The sequence below is a fragment of the Petaurus breviceps genome, unplaced genomic scaffold (assembly GCF_028583685.1).
Source record: "Petaurus breviceps papuanus isolate PSGF00001 unplaced genomic scaffold, PetGlider_PUasm1.0 174, whole genome shotgun sequence".
NCBI classification, from domain to species: Eukaryota; Metazoa; Chordata; class Mammalia; order Diprotodontia; family Petauridae; genus Petaurus; species Petaurus breviceps.
The window spans coordinates 69809438-69822238 of NW_027185761.1; the positions used below are offsets into that span (position 1 = coordinate 69809438).

A 12801-nucleotide genomic window follows, 5' to 3' on the forward strand; every position below is an offset into this window, starting at 1 on the left:
ACCCTAATGAATAAGATGCACATCTAACTAGCACACTAATTACTGCTAATAAAATGGATGTTAGCAAAGGTCCCCAGGCTTCTATGCTGCAATCTGTGCATAGCTTTTAATAGTTTTACTCTCCCCTCTAAAGGTAGGCCAACAAGGGGTTTATTCTCCTCCCTCTAGATCAGGGTTTCTTAACCTGGGGACAGATTTCAAGGGATCCATGAAATATATGTATGCATACATGCATGTGTGTACACATACATGTATACATGTGTGCACACATGATTTTATTTCAATATAATTATTATTCTGGGTAATCCTATGTATTTCATTTTGTGCATGGAAAAATATGGTTCTGAGGAGTCTCTAGCTCATCAGACTGCCAAAGGAGGCCAGGAAGCTTCTCCTGTACCTCTTAAATTGACGATCTGTTATGAACTGGGAGAACCAGATAGCTGAGCTTGCTGAGTGTTCTCTAAAGCAGGGCCACTGGGCTCTGAAGAAAGGTTTTAAAATGTCAAAGAAAAGAATGTGAATACTAATAATGTGCTCTGCAATTTAGGCTCCTCTTCCAGAAGCAATCTTAATGAATTTAACACAAATCTATATTCAAGGTAGTTCCAGCCTGCAGAGGTATCTAAATGGCCATGGTCAGTCCCCCAATGCCTTCTGACAGGACTCTCTGCCCCAAGGCAACTTGAGGTAACACTTATAGGAATCTTGAATCAGCCAAGATGTCCACGTGTTAAAGTACAGTCTGGGGTTCACATCCAGAAGAGTCGCCAGGCAGTTCTTTCTGGATCACTTCCCTTTAAGACTTTCTTCCTGTGATCAATGTTGTTCATTCTTCCTTTTCAAAGGGACCCAATGACATCACATGGATGATATGCTGACTTGGACATGGATTGGATTTAACTGAGGCAGAGCTGCTCAAAGTCATCAGCCCCACGTTCTCCTCCAGAGTCACTGACAGGACAAAAGTCAGGAGGACTGGTGAGGGCCCGGAATGCAGTAGATGGCCATGGCATCTTCATATCTGATCGACTCTAAGCCCTGCACAGCACCTGCTTCAGCAGCTTTCGCGGCCACTGGAATAAACTGCTCTCATCTGCCCACTCCACCTGTGAAAGACTTCACATCCTTGGGGCAGACATCCCCGTGCCTCACCCACAGGCTCCTGTGCCCAGTATCTCAACCTCAAATTACAAGAGAAGGCTGTCCTCAGGTGAGTCGAGTCGGCAATCATTCCAAGTGGGTGGAAAGGTAACAATCCCATCTGTCTGGTAACCACTTTTACTCCATCTCAAAAGAAGGCCTGAGCTTTGGTTCTTCCCACTTTCTTAACAGAGAAATCCGGTTTTATGCTGGAGAAATAGTATTTCCTAATATTCCCAGAGAAACTGAAAAGGAGAACCAGTTTTGTTTTTAAATCTGCTTCCCCAACAAGTGTGTCCTAGAGGCAAAGAGAATGCATTTGGTGCCTAAGCTTTGGAGCATCTACTAAAATCTAGACCTGTTTACTTAAGTTCATGACACTGGCTATTTCCAGTTGTAGGAATCAGGACAAACGGCCCCTGGAAAAGCAAGCTGCTGCTGTCATCTGGAAATGAAACCTCTCTCAGAGAGTCCACAGAGTCCTCTTTATGCCTTTTCTTGTTTCTTTCCTTCCCCAACTCTTCCATTTCACCACGGTGCAAATATTTTTATTTATTCCTTTCATCCTGCGAATATTATTCATGTGCTTGTGATCTCTCCCGTTAGAATATAAGATCCCTGGGAGCAGGGACTGGTTCATTTTTTTGTATTTTCATCCCCAGGGCACAGAACAACATATGAGGCTTAATGGGTATTTAATGACTGATGAGCAGACTGAAGAGGAAACAGTTAAGGAGCAGAGGGGCGCCCAGGCTGGAGGAAGGGAGGACACTCCAATGCATTCCCTGTCTACTATTCGAATTCAGAATTAGCTCTAGGGATAAAGAAATGGGGATAAGACAGAGCCCCTGCCCACAGAGGAGACTGACAAGATCAAGACTCCTCACAGCAAAAGGGAAGCAAGAACAAACAATGTAGGGCAAGGAGGAGATGAAGACAAAGTCAGAGAGAAGATCCAAAGGTCGGGATGAAGTAATCAGAAAGCTGGGGGAGCAAAGAGGCTGGAAAGGGACCAACCTGTTCATAACTGTCACTAATTCTGACTTTTCCACCCAAATCAACAGAAGTTCAGCTTAATGAAACTCCCAGCAGAATTCAGACAGCACCAAGAACAGCTCCAGGCTGTGGCCCAGCACCATCACCATCCACACAAGAGGAAAGCAGGATCAAAGGTAATTCAAAACTGATCACTGCAGCTCTTAAAAGCTATCACTGTCGGGTGGGAAAGAAAGCGTTATACCCAGCTCCAAGCTGCGCCAGCCACCCTCCTCAGCTACTCCACCCTAAGCTAAACCCCCCAAACCATTAACTTGCTCATCTCTGTTAAATCATCCCTGAGATGCACAGGAGGCCACTAGATAAAAACAAAGACACTGGGCTTGAATTCACTGGGTCAGAAAGACATTCTCCCCCCTTAAATGCAAACCTTCCGACAAGAGAGGAAAAAGGCACGGTTGTTGTTTGCTGTGACCCTGAAGACATTAGGGACAATCTAGTATTTGTAAGAAATATAAGGCTCATAAACAAAATGTGTCACCGAGCACAGGAAGTATGATTCTCCATAAGCCAAGTCTGTCTAAACTACCCAATCACTGGTGGTGGGAATGTCAGCGATAGATTAAAACCCTAAGATAGCTCAAAGGGTTTTTTTTTTCCTTCCCCTTCTGATGCCATTCTGTGGGGATTTACTTAATCCACTGGGCTCTTCAGGAAAAACTCCAGCATATTCTAAAGCATAGAATTATGATGACATGGATGCCTGTGAATATCTATATTAAAGACTGTTGCTCTGAAAGCCAAGAGAGCCGACAGAAGGAAACACATTTCAGTTGTTGGCAGCATTTCCAGGGTCTGTGGAAAAAGGAATGCCCCTCCCTTCCAGTCGGTCAGAAGCAAATCTAGCCCAAGTTGTCAGGCAGATTTAACAATGAGCTGACATACTATACGTAATCAGTCATCATAAATGACATTTTTTAAAAATCTGGTGTCATTACGTCCTATTTCAGCCATGTTAGATCTGTTCTCCCTCAGTCACATGTGCTCCCCAAAAGCTAGTAGGATGTAGCAGCAACCACGCTGGCATCCCCAGGATGGGGGCTAGCACAGGTTCTTAGATCTGCTTTACTAGGAAAGAGGGCATCTTTTTTAAATACATTCACTAGTTCAGGGGAAAAATTAGTACCTTGAACTTCAGTGAAAATCCAAACAAAGAAAAGAGAAAAAATAAAAGCGGAGAAATAAAGACCAACAGACAGGGCTTCTAACTCTCTGAGAAATTAGCACAGATCCGAATACCTGACCAAGGCAATACATACATAGTTACCAGAGAGAGAAGCACCAACATCTGAATTTCTCAAAGCCAGGGGGCTCCTTAAGGGCCATCCAGAGTCTCATCTGGTCAAATCACAAGAACACTCTTCCAATGAGCGAGCCCCCAAAGCAAAATGCTACCTCAGAGTATGTATACTCTTCTCAGAGCCAGGGAGCATCACAAGCCTGGTGACTCAGTGCCTATTTAAAAACTAACAAAAGGTATGTAAGCCTTCCTACCAGCAAGCCTCCCCTAAGCAAGTTTCCCTTAATGGGCTCCACGTGAGGCCTATTAATGAGCAGGGGAAGATATTATATCCCATTAATATTACACAGGAACAGATCTTTCAAGGGACTAGGATCAATCTAGACTGTCTAATTAAGTAGTAATGTATTGGAAGTAACCCAATGTCTCAAACCTTCACAAGATGGTGGGGACAGGAGGTCTAGAGCTACATGGGCCAGGTCAAATCCAGGACCATGAAAGATAGATCTAATCAATTCATCTCCTACTGAAGTTACATACTTCCACTGGCAATCTCCACTGCCTAGACAGGTCAATACAACAAAAGAGGTATTGTGGGGTATTTCTAAATAACAGAGGCTGGCACCTGGTGACCTAGTACTTGGGCTTCTTGGTGGCTCCACCTGAACATCCTTTGGGACCGGCCCCTGGGCCTCTCTGCCTGAAACCCTGGCATTCAGCTGTGGAGAGTTTCTCTCTTACTCCTGGCCAAGGCTCAATGAGGTGCCAAGTTCTAGTTGCTCCCCCTCCATAACATCAAGCGAGCCATGCAACACACATTTATTAAGCACCTACTGAGGGCCATCAAGGCCTAATGGTGATAGTGCAAGCCTCGGACAAGACAACTGAGTACACAAACATGCTTATCACTGTCATTTTAGGTTGAAGGTGTACTTTCCACAAAACTGAAAATGGAGAAAATCTGTTGCAATCTTTCCCTTGTTTAAGTTTCTGGAAGGGAGAACAGATGTTTACTACACTTGTAATAAAGTTGTGTGTTTGTTTTTTGAGAAAACATCTGTGTGTCTTCCTGCTGGGTTTCCCTTGGTATATTGGGAAATTAGGATAATATGTGCTGAAAAAAGGATCTGCCCCCCCCCCCACTCAGACGCACTGATAAGGACAACGTGTTAATTAATGTTCATGGCTCACTGAGTGAAGGAACCAGTTCTCTAACCCAAAGCCTGTTTTGCTCTTAGGGAGAGAAGAGAGGGAGAAGGCCACACTCCATTTTTCTGACAGTCAATCCCAGGCTGTGCAGGAGCGTCCGAGCTCCTCACTGCTGTAAATTTGGCTTTTAAAATTAATGCCTGTAAAAATCCATTTGAGTTTCAATGAATGATTCACAATACTCCAAACACGAGTGGCTGAGACTGAAGAATGATTTTGCAAGAGAGTTTCCTGATGAACAGGTTTGGGGTTTGTTTTCAGCACCCTCTCATCCTTCCATTTGAAGCTAAACAAGGGAGATAGGCGGCTGCTGGCTGATGTATTTGGAAGGAACTATGTATTCCAAAATAAATTTAAAATGCAACACAAACTGCAGCTAAATGTTTTAAATGGGTTCAGCTAATTTGTCAGTCCACTTGGATCTAATACAACCTGTCCATCCACCACACACAAAGACAATGAGTTGTCCTTGTTCACCTTTGTCTGGGATTTGTTTTGGAGACTTATTCAGAGGAGCAGCCTGCATGGTGAAATGCATCAACAAACCAAACAAGCTCTCCTTTCTAAAATCAGATTATCCAGCAGAGGTTGTAGCAGAGAGAAGTTCTGATGGCCAACCTCCTCATACTCTATTTAAATCACTTCTAATCTGTGAATGAATGGTTCTATTTATAGCTCAAATTGAACTGAGAACTCCGTTTAAAAGAACTAAAATGTGCAACTAAAGGATTTTACTTTACCAAGAAAAATAAGCTATAAAATGCACATAAACAATATAGCTATTTATACCTTCACTGAATACTCTACTTGAAACAATCAACAGAGTTTATACATAATTATGTAATGTCGAATTTTTGGAAAAGTGAGATTTTCAAAGGGAACAATTTGGAATTAACCTAAGAAACATGACGATTCCCCTCCTCCCAGCTTCTCCCCTCCCCCGTATCTCCTGCCAAGTTCACCTCCAAGATTTCATCACGGCGTGGAGAGGATGCTGCGCTCTGGAAAGAAGGCAAGTCAGAAAACGTCCGGCTCCAGTAGCTTGTACCGCGAAGTGAAGGCTGCAGGTGTGGTCTTGGCGACTGTTCAAGTCTGCTCTTTGCAGTCCAATTACCAGTTAGTCAACAAGCTTTCGTTAAGTACTTGCTATGGGTCAGGCAAGCCAGCTAAGATCTGAGGATGTGCCCCCTGGGAAGCTGGTACCTGGATCAGTCATTCATTACTAATAAACATTCACTGAGCAACTACGTTGTGCCAGGCCCTGCCACTGCTATTCAGTCGTGTCCAACTCTTTGTGACTCCATGGACCAGAGCATGCCAGGCCCTTCTCTCCTCCACCATCACCCCAGGCCCATCCACGCCCATGCACCCTGCTGCCATGGCACTGCCTAGCCATCTCATCCTCTGCCCTCCTCTTAGCATTCTGCCTGCAAGCCTTCCCAACATCAGGGTCTTTCCCAATGCATCCTGTCTACTTTCTCTGAAAAAAGACTGGGGATGTGCCAGACATAGTGAAGGGGAAAAGGGAAGGCAACAACCATTTACTGAGCACCAACTATGGACCAGGCACTGGGCTAAGCACTTTACAAATATGACCTCATCTCAAGTGAGACAAGTGAAATTATCATCCTCACTTTACAGCTGAGGAAACTGAGGCAGATGATTATGTCTTAACAGAAAACAGCTTGTCACTGAAGGAGCAACGTTATTGAATCAGCCATCAATGTACAGTGAAGTGACCGATCAAAGCAACGACAAAAGCTGGCCTTAAAGGGGACAGATGGAGAATGGGGGGCCGTGAGAGGCCATCTGGTCTGGCGTCCTCATCTCACAGAGAAGGGGGCTGAGGCTCAGAATGGGGAAGAGATGCGACACAGCCAGTAAACCTCAGGGCTGGGACTGAGCTGGAGGCTTCCGCACCCCAAGGCCAATGCTCCCTCTATCCCCTGCACCAAGTGACTTCTAGTACAGAACTAGGAGAATAAGAAGGAGAAAAAACATACAGTCCACAATTAAAACAACTCCAACCCTATCAAAAAAAAGTTACTGAGAATGGGAGATGAAGGAAGGACATGCACGATGATTGATTCACAAAAACGAAACTGCTGTAAACCAGCGACGGAAGCCAAGGAGCCTAAAACTCTCTTGGTCAGGAAACACGACCTACTTGCCAAGCAGAGACACGGGGGCCAGGAACAAGACCAGTTCGACACTTGTCTGTAAAAACTCATCGGAAAGGCTGAGGGGAGGTGATGAGCAGGATCACCTCATGAAACAGAGACAAGCCCCGGAGGGGATCCAAATAAGGCTTGGGAAGAAATCGAGCTGCACAAAAGCCCAGGGTGTTTAAGGATGAAAACTGTACAGCAGGAAAGAGATGAAAGGTAGAGAACAGAGAACACAACCCATCCACACAGGAAAAACCAAACAGATCCCATCGTCCACACTGACAGATTAGGAGGACAACCTAGAAATTCATTTCAGTGTTTATGTGCGAGTGTGAGTGTGTGTGTACGTGTGCGCATGTGTGTGAGCATGTATGTATGTGTGTGTATGTTTATCTTGGTTATATACTAAAACACAAAAGCAGCTGGGCCCAGAATAAAGCTGGATTGAGAAGAATGTGGTGGATTTCGACTGTCTCATTTCAAAGGTAGGTTAGTGACCCCAAACCTGAAACAAAGACCTGCTTTTTTAATACCAATATTCTCCCATGGTCTTTCTATGGCCATGAATCACTGAACACCAAAGATCCTGGGAATAAGCAAGGAAGAATACCCACAAGGTAACCAGGAACTGACTGTATGGAAGCCACACATTCCAAATATGGAACTACAATGGAGGCCATCAAAGAAATGCAGGGTCCGAGGAGGGCTGGTCCGACGGCAAAAGCCAGGAATGAGGGCTGGTCCAGGTGCTGATGCACACAGTCCATTCACTCAGCTGGCATCCTCACAAGGTCAGAAGGCCTCCAGCCAGCTGTTGATGAGCCCCTTGTAAAGGATGGACAAGTGGGGACGGGCTGGAGACCAACCCAAAGAAGAGAAGATGTGTATCTGAGAAAGCCGCACTTTCACCCTTTGCTGTTGTTGGGGGCCCCCCTTCCCTGGAAGCCTTCAAGTTAAGGCTGGATGACAAAGTGCCTGGGCTGCTCTTGTGGGATGTGTTTCCCAAACTAGGCTGGGAAACCTAGATGACCAATGAAGGAAGCCCCTCCCAACTCTGCAATTCTGGTTTTCTCTGGATGGAAAGAAGTAAGACCAAATCAGAACTGGCAGCAGCCATCACCGAGGCCAGAGCTTTCCGAACTTATCCGGCCTACTGCCCCCTTAAAAAAAAATTACTCAGCACCCCCCTGATAATCTACTTTTTTTAACCCTTTAATGCTTTTTAAAAATTTGTGTCATTTAAAAAAAAATGCTCCCCCCACTCATTACAGCACTCCCTAGGGGGCAGTATCACCCACTTTGGGAACCTATGAATAATGTACCCATATTTCGGTGGAGGAAAATGAGGTCTAGAGGTTATGGGACTTGACCAAGTACCTTCCAGTAAAGAGAGGAAGTAGAAGCCCAGGGCTTCAGAATCCATTTCCACTACACTAACCCTAGAACTTCTTTCTTTTTTTTTTTTTTTCAGAGGCAATTGGGGTTAAGTGACTTGCCCAGGATCACACAGCTAGTGTCTGAGGTCTGTTCTGAATTCAAGTTCTCCTGACTCCAGGGCTCTATTCACTGTGCCAGCCAGCTGCCCCGACCCTATAAACTTCTAATGATAAAAGACAGAATGAGAGAGTTTAAGGAAACACCAGGCAGCTAGAAATTGAGTGAGAAGCGGTAGGAACCCCGAACCAGCATCTGCCCCTTCCATGATGCCTTCCCTGAGACAGCATGAGGGGGCAGCAAAGTTACATGCTCACGGTTCGAGTTTTCCCCATCATCCTCTGGCCATTGCCAAACACATCATTCTCTTAGTTAAACCCTTCATAAATGAGAGGCGTATAAACGCACAGTGCTTCACCTGGGGAAGCTGCTTCTTCAGATGGTCCCTGGGCTGGCTCTCTCCCACCTGCAGAGAGGCCTGCTCCCCATGGCGACCCCTGCACCCTTTACCGGGTGAGGAGAGGTCGCCAGGGCCCTGACACTGCCCTGGCCGAGAGCAGCCATGTGTTCCGTCTGTCCTCTGGAGAAGGCAAAAGTGATTTACAGCTTGTTTGTACTAATATAATATCACACTACTGAGTCGGAATAAAAGGGAGATGAGAAAGTTCAAGGCAAAATGGTTTAGCAGCACCGCCAACAAAAGGCCGGATCTTTCTGAACTTCTTAATAAACTCTGTGGTTGCACGGCCACGGAGTGAAGTGACTGCTCTCCTTTTTATGGCTGGGCTTGAGAAATTTATTTGTGTTTCCACCCCCAGGCTCGGCCCTGAAAGCCAGTCAGACATAAAGCCAGGGAAGACCGATTTCTCTGCCTTTCTGCATCATTTAAGATGAAAACGGCACATCAGCCCAAGTGCCTGGATATCACCAGATGGGCAAAATGTGTGCAAAGAAATTAAGACTGGAAAAATATAAACCAAGAATTAAGGCAGCCACCAAGAGGAAGAAAAAGGAAAAGTATTCATGGAAAAGCCAAGGGGTGAGATAAAACGGGAATAGTTACTCAACAGTCAGAAGAGCTAGGGCTGAGTTTAAGCGTCATCACCCGTTAGATGTCAGATGGGAAGGGAAGGTCACATCTGAGACTCAGGTTCCTCACCTGCATCACAAAAGTGACAGAAATGGCAGCATCTAATGCGATGTCTTGTCTTAAATGCTTATTGGGCTGCACTGGATAGACAGCACCAGCTGCTTCCGCTGCAGTGAGCCTTACACAGTCACAAGGAGAAGATGTGCCATGAGTGAAGAGTCGATGAATTGTTAGGATCAAATAATAAACCTGACTTATGCAGCCCAAGACGTAGCCTGTTAACTACACAATTCTCGTAATCTGGAGTGAAGTATTTACTGGTGCACTCGAGAGCTGGAGCCTGGCCCAAATATCTCAGGGAGGAAGGGGAAGAGGAAAGGGCCACGCAGAGAGCAGCGTCAAGACAGGAGTAAGCCAATGACCCATGGGGCAACGCCTTTAAACCAGTCTGAGGAATCCTGGAAAAATCCGGGTAGGGCTAGGGGTGCACATGCATGTGTGCCTGTACACGAGTGCACATGGGGTGTGTGCCTCTCCCCCCACCCCGCCATGGCTCCATCTGGAGCTCTGGCTTCCCATCCCGGGGCCCTCCCTCTGACTTAGCAAGCATGGAAGGGGTTTTTTGGCTCAGTCTACCCTCCTTCCCCAGTGGTAGGGCCTTCCCTCTAAGACTGCCTTCCAAATAAGCTGTACATTTTTACCTGTCATCTCCCCCTCAGAGTGTGAGCTCCAGGATGGCAGGGAGAGAGGTTTTGTCTTTACTGGAAACCTGAGAGCACAGCACAGTGCAGGGACACAGGCAGTGTTCATTCAATGCTTCTTCCCTGAATGACAGGACCCAAAAGACCCAGATGAAGCCCTGAACCTTAGGCAGAGCCCATCAAGACAACAGAAAACGAGTCATCCGTGCGGGCTGCTTGAGCGGGGATGAGGGGCAGCACTGCTCGTCCCAGACTTACCTCAGACTCATCTGTAGATTCTTCAACAGATATTTCCTGGGGAAAAGAAAAAGGTTGGTCAGTGACTCGGCCCAAGAAAAGAGGTAAGGAATGCCCCTACCTCAGAAGTGGGGGATTGTGGCACGGGACCTTCCATATACTGTCAGAATAAGGAGATGTGTGGGATGGTTTGTTCCACTGCTTTCTTTGTCCTCCTTTGTTACATGGGAGAGCTTTCTGGGGGTGCAGCAAAGGGATATTTCAGAAATGAGGGGGATGCAATAAAAGCGCATCAGTAAAACAAACAGTCAAAAGACAAATAATATATACTTGAAATGGAGAAATAAAAGAATCTATTACCTCTCCCATATCCTGCTTCTTTTTAATTTTTTAAAAATCATTAGGGACTACTAGTACGATGCTTAGAAGACTCGAGAATCAATGAACTGGGTAAGCAGGATGTCAGCCCTACCTTGCCCAGCCCCTTCGGGGCATCCAGGTCCTGTGAGTGTTAGGCAGGACTTGGACCCCAGAGTTGGCAGCACTATCCAGCACTATCCACAGTCAGCCACCAATACCGCCTCATTCCCCCGCCAGCAGGAAGATTTGGGAACTTTCCCTCCCTAACGATGGGCCATCAATCTCCCCAAGTCATCTTCCCTTCCCTGCCCGCCCCGCTATAGCCCAGAACACTGCAGTCTCAAGCCCCTTCTACCAGGCTCCTCCATCTCCAGACGCCACAATGTCATTAGTATGGATGGGGCAAGAAAGGCCTCTCTTGCTTAACCGATTTTCAAAACAATCCCCTGTCCATTGGTTACCTATTAAACACTTCACAAACCAGCCATCTGATTTCCATCTGTTTTTCTAACTATCAACCTTCAGACAAACTCTGCCTTTAAGCACACTTTTTTCTCCCATTAGACAATGAATCTTGCTGTCCCAGAGGGAAAAAAAAAGAAAAAAGGGAAAAAATTGACTTGACTCCTGTCTGCTAATCTCTCACCTGTCCACTGAAAGGGAGAATCTGCTGATGCCGGGCATCCTCAAAGAGGTCAGCAAAATGAAGATTTACTTAATGTACTTATAGTTATCAATAGCAATAAAAGGTCCCAACTAATATGCTGACAGTGAAAGTAAGCATTTTACAAGGCCCTGGACAGAAACCCAACAGGAACAAATGAGACAGAAGCCTCTGTCCACAGCAGTGCGTTGACCACACACAGATATGCACCTTTTAGCATTAAAGATGCCATGCTCATTAGCTACAGAATGAGCAGAAGGAAAAAGCAACATCATCTTTGTTAATGAAGGCTGGCGACAGAAGTATGGCCAGAAAGAAAGCAACAAGGCACTGTCAACAGGCCAGCAATCACCAGAGAGATGGCCAGCAACCCAGTCCAGCCAAGAGAGCAGCTGGACACAGCTGGCCTGGCACCAGGAGCACCTGAGTCCAAAGCCAGTCTCAGAGCTGTGTGACTAGCAAGTCACTTGACTGACCACTGGCTGCCTCGGTTTCCTCATCTGTAAAACAGGAATAATAAAGATACCCTACCTCCCAGGGTAGTTGGAGTTTTAAAATGAGATATCTGTGCAGTGTTTTACAAACATTACACTATAGAAATGTTCATTATTACCATCATCTGAAAATTAGAATTATTACTATTACCATCAAGGTTCAGTTTCCTAAAATTCCTAAGAAGAACAGTAAGATAACACAGGAGGTCTCCAAATGTTTGATCCTTTCACTGAGAAAATCCATCATCTTTCTCCTGGGCCAGATCTTCATGAGAGGCCACCAGTGGTCACAAATAAAGGGAAATTGCTCAGGATCTCACAGTAGGCTTAGACTTCACATAATCTGCATTTCTCACAAAAAGCTGAGCTGAGCCAAAATGGAGAGACTTAGGTCCTTTCCACCCTAGCATTTCAAGAATGAGTGATGTCAGCTCATCAAAACATAAAGCTATTTTCCTCAGACGTGCCGATGGATCTGTGATTTCAAGGATTTCAGTATTTCCTCTAACTACAAAGGTCACAAGCCATCCACTCCCCAAGCTTGTTTCCCATCCATGCCCTCTCCTAAGCCTCCCAACCTGCTGCTGCCTTTTCCAGTCCTTCTGTAGGACCTTCACACGGCCTAAGATGGCATAGGGAGCCTCTGGCCTCCAGTTGCACCTCACTCTTGTCATGTCACTGGCCTATCTTTTGTTTTAATGGTCATGTGATAACATCCTCATTTCCATCACTTCAGCTGCACAGTCTGTCATTTGTAATGTGCCACAGTCTTACACCTACCAGGGGTCTCCCCGCTGCTCAAAAACCGTGCTTTGACTCAAAGACACAGATCATCACCGTAGCAATACTGGGGTTAAAAAGGCAGACCCTTGTTCAGGGCAAATCTTGGGAGCTTCGAATTTCCTGAAAGCACTGAAGCAGCTTTTCTCCTCCTGCTCCAACTCGGAGCCAGACTTTCGTCCACCTGCAGGGTCTGCCCAGTAGACATACCCTTTGGGGCCAGCT

At 45.9% G+C, this 12801-nt stretch overlaps 1 protein-coding gene across 3 annotated transcripts in view; it reads right to left on the bottom strand.

The window, feature by feature from the left end:
- Window positions 1–12801, bottom strand: part of VPS41 (VPS41 subunit of HOPS complex) — a 178528-nt gene that overhangs the window by 158152 nt on the left and 7575 nt on the right. Inside the window, exons 2-3 of one of the 3 annotated variants that reach the window (XM_069084388.1) lie at window positions 10300–10335; window positions 10042–10164 (exon numbers count right to left, since the gene is read on the bottom strand). The exons of 1 other annotated variant lie outside the window; for it this stretch is intronic. Coding sequence is in view for 1 of the 2 variants with exons in the window: in XM_069084386.1 (XP_068940487.1) it covers window positions 10300–10335 (36 nt within the window). In the remaining variant the exon portion in view is untranslated. The remainder of the gene's footprint in view (window positions 1–10041; window positions 10165–10299; window positions 10336–12801) is intronic. One more of the 3 variants, XM_069084386.1, reaches the window with a different exon arrangement.